The 18,448-nt window shown below is 45.7% G+C and overlaps 1 protein-coding gene across 1 annotated transcript in view; it reads left to right on the forward strand.

The window, feature by feature from the left end:
• The window catches only part of exoc4 (exocyst complex component 4), a 91,880-nt gene that overhangs the window by 13,207 nt on the left and 60,225 nt on the right, over positions 1 to 18,448 (forward strand). The window contains exons 9-10 of the mRNA XM_030113598.1: positions 5,897 to 6,042; positions 7,068 to 7,156. Of these exons, the coding sequence (XP_029969458.1) occupies positions 5,897 to 6,042; positions 7,068 to 7,156 (235 nt within the window). The remainder of the gene's footprint in view (positions 1 to 5,896; positions 6,043 to 7,067; positions 7,157 to 18,448) is intronic.

Raw genomic sequence — 18,448 nt, forward strand, 5'->3', positions numbered from 1 at the left:
CTTAGAGAGTCGCATATCTGCAATGAGAGAAATTAAATTTCTACCGCTCCCACTGTGGGCTCTGTTTAAGTTTTTATTGGATACCGAGCCTGTTCTTATCTCCCGTTTTAAGACCCACAAAGAAGTTTGTTTTTCCGTCTGTACGCCAGCCCCTGATCATTCATACAGTTCATCCTCATTCAAAATTCCCGCTCCGACCTGCGCAGGAACCCGCATATTTTATGCCTTCCAGCTTTTCAGAAGTGCTGGAGACCGGCTTGACCTTTCCGCATGGCTTCGCCAGCAGACAGATGCGGGAGCTGACAGAAACACGGGGTGCAGCCAGCTACAAGCGGCCCTGGCAAGAGGAGCGCCGCCCGCCGGCGTGCGACCGACTCCGGCCAGGCAGGCCGGGAGCGGGGCGCCGGGCCGGCTGCCGTCAGGATTTCATGTCATAGTTTTAAATCCCCGTTCAGGAATGCTCAAAACGTTCCTGTTTAATTCAGGGCGGAAGTATTGATTCAAAACCTAAACTGGATGCTAATCAGCGGTGTCGATGCTGGAGGGAGTGTTTTTATGCCACTTGACAATTTCTCAAGCGGCTCTCTGTAGAATGTGTTTGACTATATCTATTGATTATTTACACCGCCCGTTACATTTACATTTCTAAGAATACGGCGGGACGCGCCCCCCGCTGCTCTCAATCCATCCACGACTGCGTTTTTTTTTTTTTTTTTTTTTTTTTTCCACTTTTCCATCAGGAAATATCCCGTTCTTCAAAGCCAACTGTTTTATCAAAGAAATCACAGTGACTGGATTGGTGCGCGTCCATGAATGTTTAATATGCCCTCGCTTAGGGATTCAGAAACACAGTGGAGCACAGACCCGTATTTGTTAAGCGTGACGTTCCCTCGTGTTAAACGTTATCCAAAACTCTAGAAATTAGCTTTGAGTTCACAATATTTATCAGGTAGCCGGCGAATGTAGTTATGAGACGATGAGAGTCCAAAAGCCCGCGCATGCATTCGTAATGAGGATCCCCCAGCAGGTGTGTTACTCAACGCATATCTGGCACTGAGGGGACTCTGGATGCTGCCGTCCATCACCCCTTGACCTTGCCGGCCGTTTGGTTTGGAGGCCCGAGCGTTTGTTAATTAGTTTGCCATTTGCACACTCTGCGAGGATTTGCGGCCGTGCGACTGCTCGGCCACGTCCGTTGTCTGCCCCGAGCGTGTGACCAGAGTGCAAATCACACTTTTAATGAGTGGCGCTCTCCCCGCTGCAGACCAGCGACTTTCACAAATATGGATAGATGCCAACTGTATTGCTTGAGAACTGAAAATATATGTTTTTTTTTTTTGGTTTTTTTTTTATTTTTAATGAAGCAAGAATTCAGAAAGTGACTTGCAAAGAAAGGATTTTTTTCTGCAGACAGTGTACAGATATTTAGAGGCCGGTCGTACAGGATGCTTCCCTTCAGGGGCTTTCAAAGTGAGGGCGGATGAGATCGCCTCCAGCAAAAGGATTTCCTGAATAAAATCATTCCACGCCTCAAGGATTTTGATTCCTTCTGGCGGATGCCGCGTCTGAAAAGTGGCGTCGGGTTGGATTGTCAGACGGTGGCGTTTGCCTGGTAGAGGCTCCATTAAGAAAAACGTCGTGATCTTAACCACACTCCTGGCCTTTTGGTTTGGGACGGCAGCCTGTGGCTTAATCGGAACCCTCTTCATAAATGAATCACTTTATTGCCGTAGATTAACCCCAGTCAAAGAGGTGCCTTGTGTTTGTGTCAAAAATATATTAATACCCGAGTGGCTTAAATATGCGCCGCGTTCTCTCGGCTCATCAGCGGAGTGAAAACGAGGCGAATTGAACTGCCAGAGAGCAGCCAGAAGACAATGAGCTCTTTTAATTAGATACGAAGCAGAGACATCGCCGCGTTGTTCTTGCCCAACATTTTAATCAATGTGTCACATTTATTCTGCCCTCCAAAGCACTGTCATATTTACATATTGCCGGAGTGCAGTCTAGCATGTCCGGGGGGGGGTGTTGGCGTTGCGAGGTCCCCCTTCCCTCGGCTTCACTCCCCCCCTCCTTACATTAAAATCGCTGAGGATTTAATCAAATGTTGATGCATGCTTCTGTAAAAAGGAGTCCTAACTTGTTGCAGCAGATTATGACTTGACGATATTTCTAATATCTCCTCACTTCCTACAAGATAATCTGGCTTTGAAATAGAAACGAAAAACACGTTCCTTCCTGATGTCAAGCAGCCGTTCTGTATCTCAGGCGATAAACACACACACACACAGTTGTTCTTGCATCATCCGGCCCGTCGAGGACACGGCAAGGACGGAGCCCAGCGCTTCAAGACGGGGCTTCAGCGGACACGTAGGCGCATCCTCCTCCTCCTCCTCCTCCTCCTCCCCGTCAACAAGATAGCCTTCAAAAGATTTCCCAGACACAGCCCGCTCCAGGTGGGACCCCCTGCTGGCGACCAGGAGTTGAGCGCCGAGAGAGTAGCTGCGGCTGAAGCTCCGTCAGAACTTGTGAAGGTTATTGAAGTTTCTGGAACACAATCAATACAGGGTGTACACAAGAACCCCTTTGACGGCCAAGGACACTCTGGGCTTTAACTTCAAGCTAGCAGCAAGGGATATCAGTCAATACGTTCTGCGACAACACACCAGCCGGGGGATTCGGTCGCGGGAAACAGCCGATTTCAATAAAGCCTTGAGAGAGAGAGAAACAAAACGCCGGGATTGTTCTCTTTGCCGACTTAATAAGACGGAGGAAATGGGAGTAATGTAAGAGCAAATGAAGTGATGTTTATTGCTTTAATTTCAGCCAATTGACTGCCGAGTTTACCCGATGACAAGTGCTCACCTGCAAAGGTTGGAGCGGCGCTCTCCTAATTGCACAGAGTTTTTTTGGCTGTTAGGCTCCTAATGGAAAGAACAAAAGACGAGTGTACACTTCCTGCAAACGTAAAGGGCGACATTAGGACGTTTTAGCAGGGTGGTGGGGGGGGTGTGGATGGGAGCTCCGGTAATGAATTGCAAATGCGGGCTTCCATTAAGCTTTTCTTCTTTTTAATTTAACTTAGCACTCAACACAGTGGACTGATTTACGTTTTGGGATGAGACCCAAAGCGTCGGAGTGCAGAATGAGGCTGGTTTGAACGGTGGGGAGCGGAAATGATTGTCTTTGTCTGGGGAGTCCTTCAGAATGTTTTCATGCACACAAAACACACTCCCGCAAATACAAAAATCTTGCAAGTAGCATGATTATTGAGTGTGAAGAACTATTACTGTGTCCCTTGATGAACCTCCTTTTTCTTCCGTGCAAGGTTTTCGCGAATTTCAATGTGGATTTACGCAGCAGCTCTTTATTTTGCCGCTGAACCGCTGATCATTCCTGAGCCGCTGGTGACAGACCTTTGCCTCTGCAGCACTTTCTCCCTTCAGCCTTGCCTTTTGTGTCCCCGCTTCTTGCTAATTACCCAGATTTTCCACGCGTCTCCACGTGTCTTTGTCCCGCCTCGTCTCTCGGTCTCTCTTATTCGGTGCGTGCTTCATCATGCTAATCTTTTCCCTAAATCCACATTTGTTATCGCCGCTATTTTCTTTGTTCTTTGTTTTCCCACCACTGCATGCTCCGCTAAAGCTCATTATTTTCAGTATTTTTCTTTGTCATGTTCAAATGTGCCTCGCATATGAGCTGTCTGGTAAAACACAGCTGACAGTAATAGGATCTGGGCCTGAAGTAATAGTCGTTTTAATAGGATTTCATGTGCTTGACCTAATGGGCAAGTGGGAGGAAGAAGGCCGGGAGATAAGATAGTCTTGATCTTTTGTTGCAGACAATTGCAATATATTCTCCCCTGATGACTAGTTTTGGAAGTTTTCCACAAGTTTAGTTGCTTAAACTGGTAAACGATCACATCATGAAATGATCAGGTTGGATATTTCGATATATCAAACTGCAGGACCCCGTAAATGGATTTCAGGCAGCTGCAAATGTCACATCTGCACATGCCACCCGGAGGCACCTCAAACTCCGTTCATCATCCGAATCAGCGCTGATGTTTGAAAATGGCGACAATCTCAAAATCAAGCCGACTTCACACACTGTCCTGCAAACGCTCGAGTTAAAAAATTAACATCGGCTCCAACTGGAGTTTGTGTTTCATAACGAAGAGCTTACATAAATAAGGCCGTTTCTTGAAAAACTGTGATTTAATCTCCAGCCTGTGTTTTCCTTGAAAATGAGCTCTCACACGTTGCTCCACGACAATAAGCTGAATAGAGTCGGCGTCATCTGACACGAAGAAAAACAAATTTCCCCCAGTCTGTCTTTGGAATTAAATAACTCGGTGGAGGCTCTTATTACAGCTCTGAAATGCATCAAAAAATAATTGGAATATGTGAGACGATGTTAGCAAAGTTGTTATTTTTTTTTATTATTATTATTACTTGGGTGTCATGCTTTTTCTGCTGATGTGGGCAAAATTGGTGTCAGCTGAAGAACTGCACGGCTTTCTGGAACGAGCCAAAAAAGAAAAATCCATAAAGTAGAGGTGAGGAAACTCACCCTCTTTTTAAACTTCACTTAGAGGTGTTATATCAGCAAATCCTAATTAGTTATATAACTTGCTCCCTTGTATTCTCTCCTTGTTTTTCTTATTTTTTTTTTCTTCACTTCCTTCTCATGCCATTAACATTCTGTTCGGCTTTCGCTCCCCACCTATAATCCTTTGCTCATTCCTTTCTCCACAACTCTTTCCGCCCTTATCTCTCGCTCTTTCATTGGCTCCTCGGGTGTTACTTTCTGACTCCCATCCCTCTCTGTCTCTATCTGCCTTCTCTGTCCTAGCGGTTCACTTAATTGCCTCCAAAGTTCACTCTGTCTCTGGGCTAATGCAATTTAAGTAGGGTCGGAGCCCCTTCATCAGCCCGGCGCTGGCATTTCATTAAGTCTACTTGGGTGTTAGCTTGCAAGCAAGTGGGGGTTTCGCTCCATCAGCTCATCATTAGTAATTAATACACTGATAGGATTAGCCGGTGGCGAGCGGCGGCGGCCGCTGCGGCGTCGCCGGCGGAAGAGTGCGCGCGCGTGATGCAGCTTCCTGCTTCCGGAAGATTATCCGCGAGTGTATTTACATGAACGTTTTCTGACCCGGGATAAAAAAAAACAAAACAAAAAAAAAAACAAATTTCCCCAAGATCTCGCATGCACATGTGTTCACACTGGAATTAATATCCATGCATGGAGGCTTTCCCACGCGCGATCGGCGGGTCGGCCCTCGCAGCGTTAATTACATCATTACATCGGGGATGGATCTCCGTCCGCCCGGCCATTACTCGTCGTCCCGTTCCGGGCCGACCCGCGCCGCGGCTCGGAATTAGACGCGCACGTGGCTAAATGGCCCCGCTAAATTATGAAGCCATTAGATATGGGAGGCTATTTCCGAACATATGTATTCGCACAGAGAGGAGAAGGGAAAGATGAACCGAGGGGGGGAAAAAATAGAAATGTGAGGAATGAGAGATGAAGCCCCAGGAGATTTTGAAAAATGAGAGCCAATGAAAGCAACAGAGGGAACGTGTGGATAGAATGATGGAGGAGAGGAAGTGAACTTTCTCCATCTGGCCAGAGTTTCTCTCTGCTTGTCCTGGACTATTGTTAGAAGTTGATGAGATTTTTATGAAGCATGATAAGACTTTGATGGATTTCACCATGGATCATGCAGACGGATCAGGGAAATGGAGGACGCGGGTTTTTACAGCGGTCATCAAATTCAGCCAGACATGTCAGAGGCCGTCCTCCACCGCGAAGTTTGGACTTACCGACCAGACAGCATGAGACTTCCAGTCCCTCTGATTCCTCCGGGGGTTTTCTTTTCTCTGCCGTCTAGGTTCTCCTCATGGAGTATCTGGACGTGAAGAACAGCCGCAGCGCCACCGAGCCGTCGGCCCAGCTGTCCTACGCCAGCACCGGCAGCGAGTTCGCCGCATTCTTCGCAAAGAAGAAGCCCCAGCGCGCCAAGCAGTCACTTTTCAAGTAAGCATCTACGGTTTGTGCATTCGGGTCCAACAAAACATCCAAAAATTAAGTTTAGATTATTCTTTTTCCACTACTTTAAATATTTAAACCGTATTCGGTGTAAATGTGTTTTCCTGCTCAGCATTCATGCCAGGGCTGCTACCGAGAGCACGCTAACAACAAACACGAGCAGCAGCGACGAATCAAACAGCCTTGAGGATAATCTATGTATGCGTTGTTAATATTTTAAAGAATAGCGAAGACATCAATATGATATTACCTCGCCTGAAATGGCATTGTTTTTGCTTCCTGTCCGACAGACGGATCTTGAGAGAGCATTATTCGGTTCGCAGTAATGTAATGCGCTTTGACACCTCGCCGACCGATGAGGCCGCTCCTCGGAGACGAGCACATTGTTTTTCGGATTCGGTCCTCTCAACACTTCAAATACACACTATAAGCAGATCTTTCAGAGAGAGAGACAACTCGAATAGGCAGGTAATGCCTTTTTTTTTTTTTTTTTTTTTTTTTTCAACTCGTCCACAAGCACTCAGTGTTCCAGGATTTCCTTCAGAGGGTTGACCCATCGGTAACTCTGTGGAGCCGTGGACATATTTGAGTCTCCGGCTTTCAGCTATTGGCAGCACGGGGCGCACCAGAGAGAAGAGAATGAAGGACGCCACAGGGCTATTAGTGAATTTATTAAGTCGGGGGGCCTTATTAGGTTTATTAAGTCGAAGCCCTTTCTAAATAATAGAGTCCCGGAGAGTTGGGGAACAATTAATCAGTCCAACGGTGTGTCAGGTGATTTAAATTTAATATATATGCGGTCTTTCCATACGTAAGGTCTCATCATTAATTCATATTTGAAAAAATAAACAAGGTTATTACAAACATTCAAAATAATTCTCTCCACACGAACCTGCTTACACTGGTAGTCTCTAACAATATGCCGTTCCTCTTTTATAATCGCTGTTATTAACAATACGGCGTCGTTTCCACGTGGCGTGCCCACCTGTTGAGCCTTTCCTGTGCTTTTGCAGGTTCGAGTCGTCTTCCCATGCCATCAGCATGAGCGCCTACCTGAGGGAGCAGAGGAGAGAGCTCTACAGCAAGAGTGGAGAGCTGCAAGGTGAGGAGGGGGGCGGAGGGGATGGACTGAGAAATGGATCGTAAAGAGAGAGAGAGAGAGAGGGAGGGAGAGAGAGAGAGTGGGCAGCCCTAATAGCCGGAGTGGGTAAGCATGGATAGATAGCGATATGAAGAGAGGGAAAGAGAGACGACAGAGCCAGAAGGTGTAAAAAGTATTGACAGAACAGTGAGAAAAAAAAAAAAAGAAGAAGAGAGGGAGGGATATGACAGACAAAGGAGAATAAATTGGACCGCGTTCGCAGCGCGTCGGATAATGCGGGCGAGAGAAAAGAGCGGCGGATTTTTTGGGAGGGAGGGCGAATTGGTGAAAAGAGAGGAGAAGGGTGGGGGGGGGGTTGGAGTTTATGGTTTGACAAAGAACAAGTAAGGAAAAAGACGTGTGGTTTTACTGAAAAGGCTGAAATAATAGATAATTGCAGTTTGGTGTATTAGTGGGGAGGCTATAAAAAGTTTATCTCTTAGAAAGCAGAACGAGGGAGCAGAGAGGGTTTTTTTTTTTTCTTTTTTTTGGTTGCAGATAACAGATTTTGAGAGACGAGGAGGTGCAGTGGAGAGGTTGAGAGAGAGGGAAGGTCACGCCGCAGTTTGAAAAGTTGCACTCAGGAACTAGAAAGGCGGGCAACAGGAGGGTGGAGAGAGAGAGCGAGAGAGAGAGAGAGAGAGATTGACGAGATGCAGAGAGCGGGGTGACTTTGCAGAATCCCCCTGCAGGGAGAGGCCCTGAAAACCTCCCTGTGTCTCACTCACACACACACACACACACACACACACACACTGTACAGTATTGCTAGTCCCTTGTCTCCTTTTTTCATTCTTTAAAAAATCTATGACCACACAGTTGTTTTGTTGAACCTCCTCGTGTGCGTTGACGATCTGGACCCCACAAAGAGAGAAATAAAGGACACGCGTACACACACACACACACACACACACACACACACCAGACCCTGGAGAGTCTAAACTTGTGTTCCCCTTCTTTCTCGCTTTCATTCTCTCTCTGTTAGACCGTCTATGACCTTGAGGTTTCAATCAGCAATGCCTGACAGCACTGTTGGCTGCTGTCTGTTGCTATTGCTGTTTTTTTTTCCCTTTTTCTCCCCACATCACATTCCTTGTTGGTGTTTGAGGCAGTAGGTGTAAAGACTTCTCCCCAATGAAGAACACGAGTTTCGAACTGTTTACGTTTCGAGGCGGTCCCTCTCGGTATTGTCCTCAAGAATGACCGGAGGACGGCGTGTTCGACATCTGCCAGCGGAAGGCATTACAATGCAGGCGGCGGTTCTTCTCTTGACGTGAGACGCCACTCATACGGCAGCGAGTCTGTAAATACACGCGAAAGCGTCCCGCCTCTTCTCCCCCGCCGCCACAGGAAGAACAGCATTGATTAACTGTGAATAAAGGAAAAACCCAAATGGTCTTCACATAACAGCTCACTTTTTTTTTTTCCTCTCCTCCCATCTGTCAGGGCCTGAGAAGGAAGGTGGGAAAATATTTCTTTTTTTTTTTTTTTTTTTGACTGACTGAATGCCTCGGAGCGTTTTATAAGAAGATGAGATTTCTCTGGGCTTTCATTTCACCTGTCACAATGCGCAGCGCCGGCCACAAGCCCGGGCCGGGGTCTGAATGGCTGGGAGAGAGATTGAAAGAGTAAGAAATCATTTAAAAAGTGAAATAAGTCGACTGTGATGTTGGGAGGGGGGGGGGGAAGAGATGGAAGGAGGGAGGAGGAGGAAGGTTAAAAGTCATTGTTTTCATCAGGGTCCAGCGAAGAAGCCATTAAGAGATTTCTGAAGGAAGAAATTAGAAAAATATGTACTGAGACAGCGTGGATAGGGACTTTCTCCTCTCTCTCTTCAAATTAAACTCACTGTTGGGAAAGAGGAAAAGAGTAGAAATGAGAGATTGAGCTGATGAATCCTTGTGGCTCTGGGATTACTCAACACTTAAAGCTTAGTCATGTGTGTCTTTCAGTCTCTGTACTTGGAGTTTCCTAAACTCTCTCTCTCTCCCTTTTTTTTTCTCTCCTCCTCTCAACGGTCTGCTTGAAGTCAATATAGTTATTAACTCAAACATTCACCAAAACAGCTTTGGAAAGAAGAGTGTGATTGTTCCTTTTAAATCCAGTTATGCACCGTTAGTTAACAAAATGCATAAAAATGGTAATGCAGCGAAAACATCGCAGCGAATCACAGCCGCCGATTCTCAGGAACTGCTGCCGTATCGGCCCGGATTTTTGCGAACTGAGGTGATGCTTTGTGCATCTGCACCAAAATGGAGCTTCAGGATCAATAATATCTGTATTCTGTGTAAAGCTTGCACACAAAAAAAAGTCAAGATGACAATGAACATATAATTTTTGGTATTTATATCCTGTGAATCCACTGCAGATATATTGTCTCTTGTCTAATTTCTATTTGATCACATTAATATAAAATCCATTACATGCCCTGAGAGGTTCTGATATTTCACACGTCTTTGTACCCACTTCTTCTGCGAGTAAAGATCAGAACGGCATTATTAATGTGGAATATCTGATGGTTGTGTAACCCATCCACACTCGCGTACCGTTAATGGTTTTGAAATTAATCTGTAATATCTGTAATTTATGTCTCCGGGGCGTTGTATGGACCTGCCATATATCATTACGCACGTGCGTACGGCGACGCGGCCGCTTATTCACATGCCTCGCAGACCCACACAAAAAAACACACTGGGGGTCTTAATTGCTTGGATTCTCATCTTGTATGCTTCAATTAATCCGACGCTTCATCTAAAGACTTTATTACGGCTCCATATGCAGCCACATCTGGAATGTGTGATGTGAACGTATGTAGTGAGACTGCCAATTGGAAAACTCATATCGTCTTCATATAGGCGGATCATCCGCCGCCTGTGTGTGTGTGTGTGTGTGTGTGTGTGTGTGTGTGTGTGTGTGTGTGTGTGTGTGTGTATAGTGTGTGTGGCTTTTCCTGTATCTGCTGTAAAGGCACTACTTCAGGATCAAAAAAGCCCTATCCAGATTCGATCACATTCCCCATGAATAAATGATGAAAATAACAATTTTCCAGCCATAGAAGTGTTGCCGTTGCCATATTCCTCAGCCTGTCTTTTACATCCTCTCCCTCTGCCTTTTTTTTTTTTTTTTTTTTTATGGCCTCTTTGTTGTGTGTAGGCATGGCAGAGCGGCCCAGTGGTCATCTGGGAGGTGAAGTGTGAATATATCTCAATAACCACGGCTGTCTTGCAGCCCGCCGTAATGCATTTACAGCCCTTTTTTGATTTTATTTCTCTTTGTGTCGCCGCCGTTCATTGTGTTCCGTGCGATATTGCCTTGCCCCGGGGCACGTTTGAAGTGACAACCCCCCCCCCCCCCAACCCACCCACCCTTTTGCAATGTTTGCTGTACACAAAAGCCAGCCCATCGCCACTCGCTTGGCCCGGATACGCAAGAGAACAAACACACACACGCATACACTCCCAACTGCGTCACCTCTGACCTCCCTCCAACTCCGAAGATGTGTTCATAATCAACTCGGTTCCAAATCTATTTCACACATTCCCCCTGTTTTTTCTTTTGATATTCAAATCGACTTGTTCACAGCGTGTCTGGCGAGGAAAACAGTCCGGCTGAGTCCGGTTCCACCCAGCCCTTAATAACTAACGCTGAAGTCCCGAGGTTGAGAAGAAAAGCCCGTCTTGTATTATGGGGCTTCTTGTTTATGTATTGTTGTGTCGAATTCCCCCCGGACGGAGGAGAAGGAAGCGAACGAGGCGACTAGAAGAGGTGCAAATGGAAGAACGTCTGTCGAGAGGCGCGAGCGTGGAGGCGGGGCCTGCAGATGTTGAAATCCGTGTGTTCACGGGCCGCAGGATCTCCCAACACGAGCCCGGCGTGCGAGCTTTTCTTTTAACACTCATTGAGATGGTGATCCGCCGCATGTTTTTCCATAATTCGCCGCCTTCATTTACCAACAACATTCTCCAGCGGTGGCGCCTTTTTCCTAATTCGCGACTTCCGGGTGTAAACCTCGTTCTGAGGCGACCGAGGTCACGCCTCAAAAGGCCCCTCCAATCAATTTTTATTTCCAAATCGCCACCTCGCCTTTTCAATTATTCTTTTCCCAATCATTCTTTCTCTTCATTTGTCGGCAGCCTTCAAGGATAATGGTTGTTCACTTGTCTCTCGCCGTGATCGATACTTGACTTCCGCTGACCTTGCGATTACAATTTATCATATTCATAAATGGAACCTTTGATGGAATTGAACCTCTGTCGGCGCGAAAAGTCAATAAATATTATAGGATTATGACGCAAGAATGTCAGAGACACCTGCTTCGCCTCTTATTGATGCCTATAATACTCAGTTTTAATTCCTTCCTTCCTTCGCCGGCCTTTATTCCTCGACAACGGCGCTCCATCATGATTTCTCTCTCGTCTGTCTTCGCGTCGTTATCATATTAACTTTCTCTGGTCTTTTTTCTTTTTTTTTTTTTCTTTTTTTGCTTTTCCAGGAGTTAAAATTTAATACGTGCTCCGTGCAAACGCGTGGGTGTCCAAACACGGAGGACCGGGGTAAACAAATCGCAAACAAATTAAATTCTGTCGTCTGCGCGGCGCTGACCCACTGTCAGCAAATGTCAGCCGAATTTAAATAAATGTGAATATAAATGTATAAAACTTGTAATATTCGGGGGAGATTCCATCAACATGACCCGGCGGTGCTCAGTTCTCCTGTTCAACCAGTTTTACTGTTGAATTTCCTCTTTAAATGGTTTATGATTTAACTGCAACTTCCTTTGAAACAGACTCAGACTCTTTCTTTTATGTGAATAGATATGTGAAATTTGTGAAGTAGATTAAATTTGCTGGCATAAACGGTAGATTAAATCACATTTTACATGGACGAGTTCGATAAGTAGCAAATTGTAGAAAGTTTTTTGGAGAATTATTACTATTTAGCTGGAAGAAATCTACTGATGTGAAAGTAGTTTTCTTTTTCATTGATTTTTGGGACTTGATCCTTTTTAAAATAACTCTGAAATCTTTCTAAATTGGGCTTCTCATCCTTGATTGTTGTTTTTAGACTGTTTCATGACTTCAGTCAGTCATAATAAACATCAATACGCGTCATTTATATAAAAGTCTGCCCAAATTGACAGCTTAAGAAGCTTTCATAATCCTATTGTCACTTCTTAACAGAAGCGAGAAAGCTGTTTTATTCAGCGTCCATCAGGAAGAATGAGGAAAATATTGATCATTCTGATCATTTTCTGTTCTTTGTACAGAATAATAACTTTTTTTTTTCTTCCCCCGTACACTCTTTCTTTCAAAGTGCCCTTCATAAAGCCGTCCCTCCCAGTGGAGCGTTCCAGACTGAGCCGAGCTGTCAGGCCGGTGACTGATGGAGGCTGTCGCCCTCGCCAGATGCGTGGGCGTGGGTCCGCGTCGGGTCCGCACGCCGAGTTATGTCACACGTGACATGTACGACACACCGTGCTCGAACGACGCGCGCGTTAGAAAGACCATCACTTGCAGATGACATGTTTTCCCCCCCCTCCCGCTTCAGCGACGGACCTTTATGAACGGCTTTGTTCCAGCGGCGACATAACTGGAGATAAAATCCCAGGTACCTCTGTTACCTGACAGGCTATTACTGTGAAAAGTGTTTATTTGTGTTTCTGCAACGGATCTGCATATTTTTTGAGAAACAGGCCCACACACACACACACACACACACACACACACACACACACATCACTTCAGATGTCTGCTCTCTCAGGAGTTATTTCGTATCCGTTTGGACTCATCATGTTCAATTTGGCTTTTACATGGTTATCAGGAAGGTAGATAATAATGGTTAAAACAACATCAGAGAATGTTCCACCGACTCCCTCCCTCCCTCCCTCCCTCCTCCTCGTCTTCTCGTCCAAGACGTACACACAATAATGCACACATGAATGCACAGTGTCGGATCTGCAGACGACAAGCGATCGAATTACAGTAGTTCTGCTGCTGAAATTAGAGTCGAGCGCGGACACGGAGTGGAAAATCAACTGTGGCTTGTAACAATAATGTTCACTTTTTCTTTTTTTCCACCAGCAAGCCTCTGGTTACAGCTCGGATGGACAGAAACATGATAATGGAAAAGAGATTGCAAATGCATTCCGTTATTTTACCCCCCCGAAATGTATTTACTTCTAGTCTCTTGTATATTTTAGTTTTTAATTAAGCTATTTTTTCCTCCTCCTCCTCCCAGAAGATTATTAGAATTCAGGAGACAAACTACATGTAAATCAAAGTGACACCTGTGATAAGAGAATCTCCGGGTTGATGGCAGCTAAACTAATATAGTTGATTGCAGAGATTGAACACGTCGGCTTCAGACGGCAGAAATCACCTCAAAACTCCTGAAACTCCAGCTTCCCGCTAGTTTTTAGCATTTGTAGCTGATTATTCAGCCTTCCTTGAAAATGTTTACCAAACATGGCTTATATTCGATGAATGCAAAGACAAATTCGCAGTTTAGTTCAGTATCAGGTGACCACTGGGAGGCCCGTGTTAAATAACTGGAGGTTGAATATTTTCTCATGCCGTTCAGATTTCCTCCATTCACATGACGCATTCATAAATAATGAAAAACGGATCTCTGCCGGAAGATGGAACGTGGAGCAAACACAGAGGATGAGGGGGATTCGGGGGACGGCAGAAGGAGAACAGAACAAGGTTGTAATAGTTTACACAGCGCAGACATTTAATCAGACAGACAGAGCCCGGTGTATTTCCCCACCCTCGGGCTAATTTTAATCAGCATTGGACTGTCACCTCTCTGTTTACTTTTAATCTCAGACTTGCTGATTGGTGAAGATGTAGAGAAGAACAAATGAGGGAGAAGGATGAAAGAGGAGGACAGGCGTGTTGGACTTCTGGGCTGTAAAGACCTTGGCATCTGTCTTTGGTATAGATAATAAATAACCACACGTTAGTTGGATTCCCCGCATGTAAGAAGTTCCTGCATTATAGAAGGCGGCGTTGCGGCCGTGCTTCCCCGCTGAGCCTGATCAAAGATGGGATTGGACTTGGGGCTTTTCCGGTTGGGCATTTCTCGCAGGTTTTCAAACACATGATCACACAAACAACGTCTTTTAACTTCCACCATAGCCGCTTTCATCTCTCTGCTTTTACTGGTCTTTATTTAACCCAAATCAAGAATCTGGAAATGTATGATTCACTTGGCAATTCTGAGAAACTGCAATGGCTAAAAAAGTCTTTTTTTTTCCCCTTGTTTTCTCTTATTTCATACCTCGGTGTTCAGATTTAGCGCCAGCTGGCGGGTTTGAAGACCGCGCTGACATTGCTAAAGTTTGAAAGACAAACAACATACATCCCGCCCAATTAATATTCATCCCACCCACTGGAGTGAATTGTTTTTTTTTTCCTATTACGAATGACAGATGTGAATTCATTAAAATCAAGACCACGGAGACACATTGTACGCCACAGTGACACTTTTAATAATTAATCCCACTCAATTTACACCTGAATTTATTTATAGTATAATTTATTTATGCCATTTATCCTCAGCTGTGGGAAGGATCCGGTCTCCAGGTTGGCGGAGCAGCAGATACCCGTTTCATCAATTTGATTTTAATAATAGAAAGCTCTCATTAAGACCCAATCAGACATGAAGACAGTCTGAGTGGAAAGGGACGCCCGTACTTGACCAGAGATTCATGCATTATTGACACGGGAACCGATCTTATTAGATCGGTTTCCACTCGGCGGGACGTGCCCGCACACACATTTTAAATACATCTGATTTGTGCATGGGAGGGAAATCTTCCGAATTGATCACTCCCAAACTAATTTCCATAGCGCGGCAGCTACAGACAAAACGGGGCCATTGAGGGTGAAAATTGGATTATCCTGTATATTTCTCTCTGTTTGCGCAATTTAGCTGGAAATGTGCGGCGCCGGCTCACGGCACAGATTAAGGGCCTCAATCATCGGAGGAGCGTTTGCCGAGCGATTGCTATACGTCGCATTGGAAAGTGTGGACATTGCAGAATTCGCCCCGTCAAATTGCACCTTTCTTAATTATATGAGTGCTTGAAAAAAAATTGTTTGAGAGTGTTTTTAGATTTCTGATTATAAGTTATAGACAAAAACACATTTTTTTTCTGTCTAGAGATGTCAGCTGTCTCCAAAGAATGGATAAAAAAAATAATGAAAAGTAGACAGAGTCTACAATGTTTCATGAGATTCACCAGGTTATTTCCTAACAAAATGTGCACAAACAATCCGGAAAGGCAAAATGCAGCGAGCACTGTCGAAATTTCTGCAAAAATATGCAAATATCATGTGATGCAGGACTAACAATTGAAAAATATAATGAATAATGTTGAAATCGCTCACCAGGAAACTGCAATGACAGTGGTTATGTGTGCTTTTTTTTTTCTGTTTTGTTTTTTAGAGACACTCCTATCGAGTGTCCAAAGACTCAATTACCAGCATTCAGCAAGTCCCCTTTTAGTCTTTTTTTTTTTCTTTTTTTGTGTAACTTTGTTTTTCTTTTCGTTTAAAACTGAATGTTTGATTAAAATTGTGCCTTTGGAGGCACAGCTTGTTGCTTTCTTGTGCAAAGAAATGCACCATAAGTGTTCAAAAATCTTCACACAAAAACCAGAGAATGATAAACGATAAATCCCACGAACTGCTGTGTTAGCGAGTGTCATCCTGACCGCACACACACACACACACACACACACACACACACACACACACACACACACACACACACACACACGCGCACATTTGTACTCCTGGACACGAAAAAATAGATTGAAACCACTCGGAAATTAGGGATTATGGTCGTTCCAGCGCACGTCTGTCTTTCCTCATCTCGCCGTCTCTCGCAGACTTGCAGATGCGGACGGAAACACGCCGGGCTCGTGGGGGGGCGGGGGGGACGCGCGAGCGTGTTAAAGAAGGCGTCACACGTTGATTCTCCGCCCGCCTAAATCTGGGCACGGCTGGAATTCATCACAGGATCAAACCCATTTCTCATCAAACCCAGGAAAGTGGAGCTAATGCAATTTCACTAAGTCACTGCCCGACTTGATTAGATGTGGGGCTGGAGAGCGCGGGGCGAGACGCCGCGGGGGGTCTGGACGGGTGTCGCCGTGCGAGTGTGTTTAAACCTGCGGTGCCTGTGCAGTTTGGGGGTCGAGCCATTTTATTTTCAGCTCCTCGCCGTGTTGACGTGTGTTTCAAGCCGCTGTACCGTATGTGTCTGGCATCACAGTGTCTGTACCTGTCTGGTTTTTTATTACGTAGTGTGTCATGTCTGCTCAGCTGTGTGTGTGTGTGTGTGTGTGTGTTGCAGATGGAGCAGTGGCTCTCCGGGGGGATTTCAGGCAGATTTGGCCACATTAGAATTTTGTCACTTCTTCACTTTCCAGTTTTCACTCGCCATCCCACTGGGCGCGCTGCCTCCTCCACACACCCCTCGCACTAATCTTGGATCAGACCACACACACACACACACACACACACACACCACAAGCAACGCGCTAACAGATTTAAAAAAAAAAAAAAAAATCTACGAGAAGCACAGACACATCCAATCACACTCTAAAATCATAATTTCACACTGAATGTCGAGCGAGGGCTGGCAGCAGTTCGGGGGCATTCTGACCTGGAAACGGAGCCGCCCTGTCACGTCTAGACAACTTTTGAGAAATATCATGCATATTAATACCCCCCCCCCCCCCCCCCCCCCCTCCTGTTTAATATTCATCAGTGCTATGCCCTGTTGGCAGCTGGTCCCAGACCCCATGGATCAATGAGGTCTCTTCCTCGCTCCTTTGTCTGACACGGATGCAGATGTTTAGAGCATGAAATTAAATTGGTCACCGTCATCGGTAATACATACATAGTAGTCTATTTGGTGTGTGTGTGTGTGTGTGTGTGTGTGGTTTTTGCAGAGCTGCCAGTTAGACATGGACCCTGGAGCAAACGAGTAACGCCAACTTTTCCCAGAGCCCATGACGTGTCGATGTTATTCACGGGATCTTGAGTATTTGCAATTTAGCGACGGCGAAACAAAAAGTTTAGCCGGTGTCGCCCCACGTCTGTGATCATTGAGAGGAAAGGGAGAGAAAGAGAGAGAGAGAGAGAGAGCGAAACTGGAAGCGGTGAGAGAAACAGATAGAAAATATGATCGGGGAGCACGTTGGCGGCAGCTTTGTTTAGGAACCTGTAATTGAGTCTTAATTGAATTGGCACCAAATGAAGGATGAAGGGATGGAGAGAGAGAGAGTTTGAGCGAGTTGGACCTCATCTCTCGTTCCACTTAGCAACAAGGCTGCGGGCTTTCCCGCACAGGGCAACAGATCTCGATCACATTCCCTTGATTTGAAAGTTTTGCCTTGCTTGAAAGCTTCTATTTTCATTTTAATGAAAATACCGAGTGTTGTCTCCCATACTTTTCAAATGAAACTTGTTCTATTAGAAACGTTATTATGGAGCGCCGCACGGCCAACAATGGGGTGATATGCATTTGAATGCAAGGCTCGGCAGGCTTCGCAGGTAATGCGGAACAGGCGTCCGCGCCGCGCCGAGGCGCCTTTGTGTTGCGGCACGCGAGCTTTGCAAGGTCATATTCGACATAGAAATGAAACGGAGGGAAACAGTAGACTTTGAGGGCTTTGTGCCAAAACCGAAAACCATTTCAGGACATTACGCATGGACACACACAGCTCAGATCACCTCTTCCTGTTTGATTTCTTTCCACTGTTTTCACTTTATTTACTTGATACAGTTAACCTTCCGCCGTCTCTTGTTCTCGTCGATCAACGTATCGCAGCGTCGCGCCAGACGAGCGACGCGCGCATCCGCGCGGAATAGCCTCTCAAAACATTTGTACATGAGCGCACACGCAGATGAACACACAGACGGTTTTTTTTTTTTTTTTTGTTTTTCCCCGCACCGCAGTTTGCCATATTGACAACAAGTCACAATTTCTTTCTCTATCAATTCCATTGATTACTTCAGGATGAGCGGAGGTAATGAGCTTCGGTGTACTTTCTCTCCCCTGTGATCTCCCCTCTTCCCCCCCCCCCCCCCCCCTCCCCTTTTACCCTCCCCCCGGGGACGTTACATGGCAATGATTTTCTGATTAACCCTGTTAGCCGCGGGGCTCGCCCACGCAGTGACACGGGGCCACCGAGGGGGCCGCCGGCAAACGCCGGGCCGCATTCAGATTCGGCGACGG

This window comes from Salarias fasciatus, chromosome 17 (assembly GCF_902148845.1).
Source record: "Salarias fasciatus chromosome 17, fSalaFa1.1, whole genome shotgun sequence".
Taxonomy (NCBI): Eukaryota; Metazoa; Chordata; class Actinopteri; order Blenniiformes; family Blenniidae; genus Salarias; species Salarias fasciatus.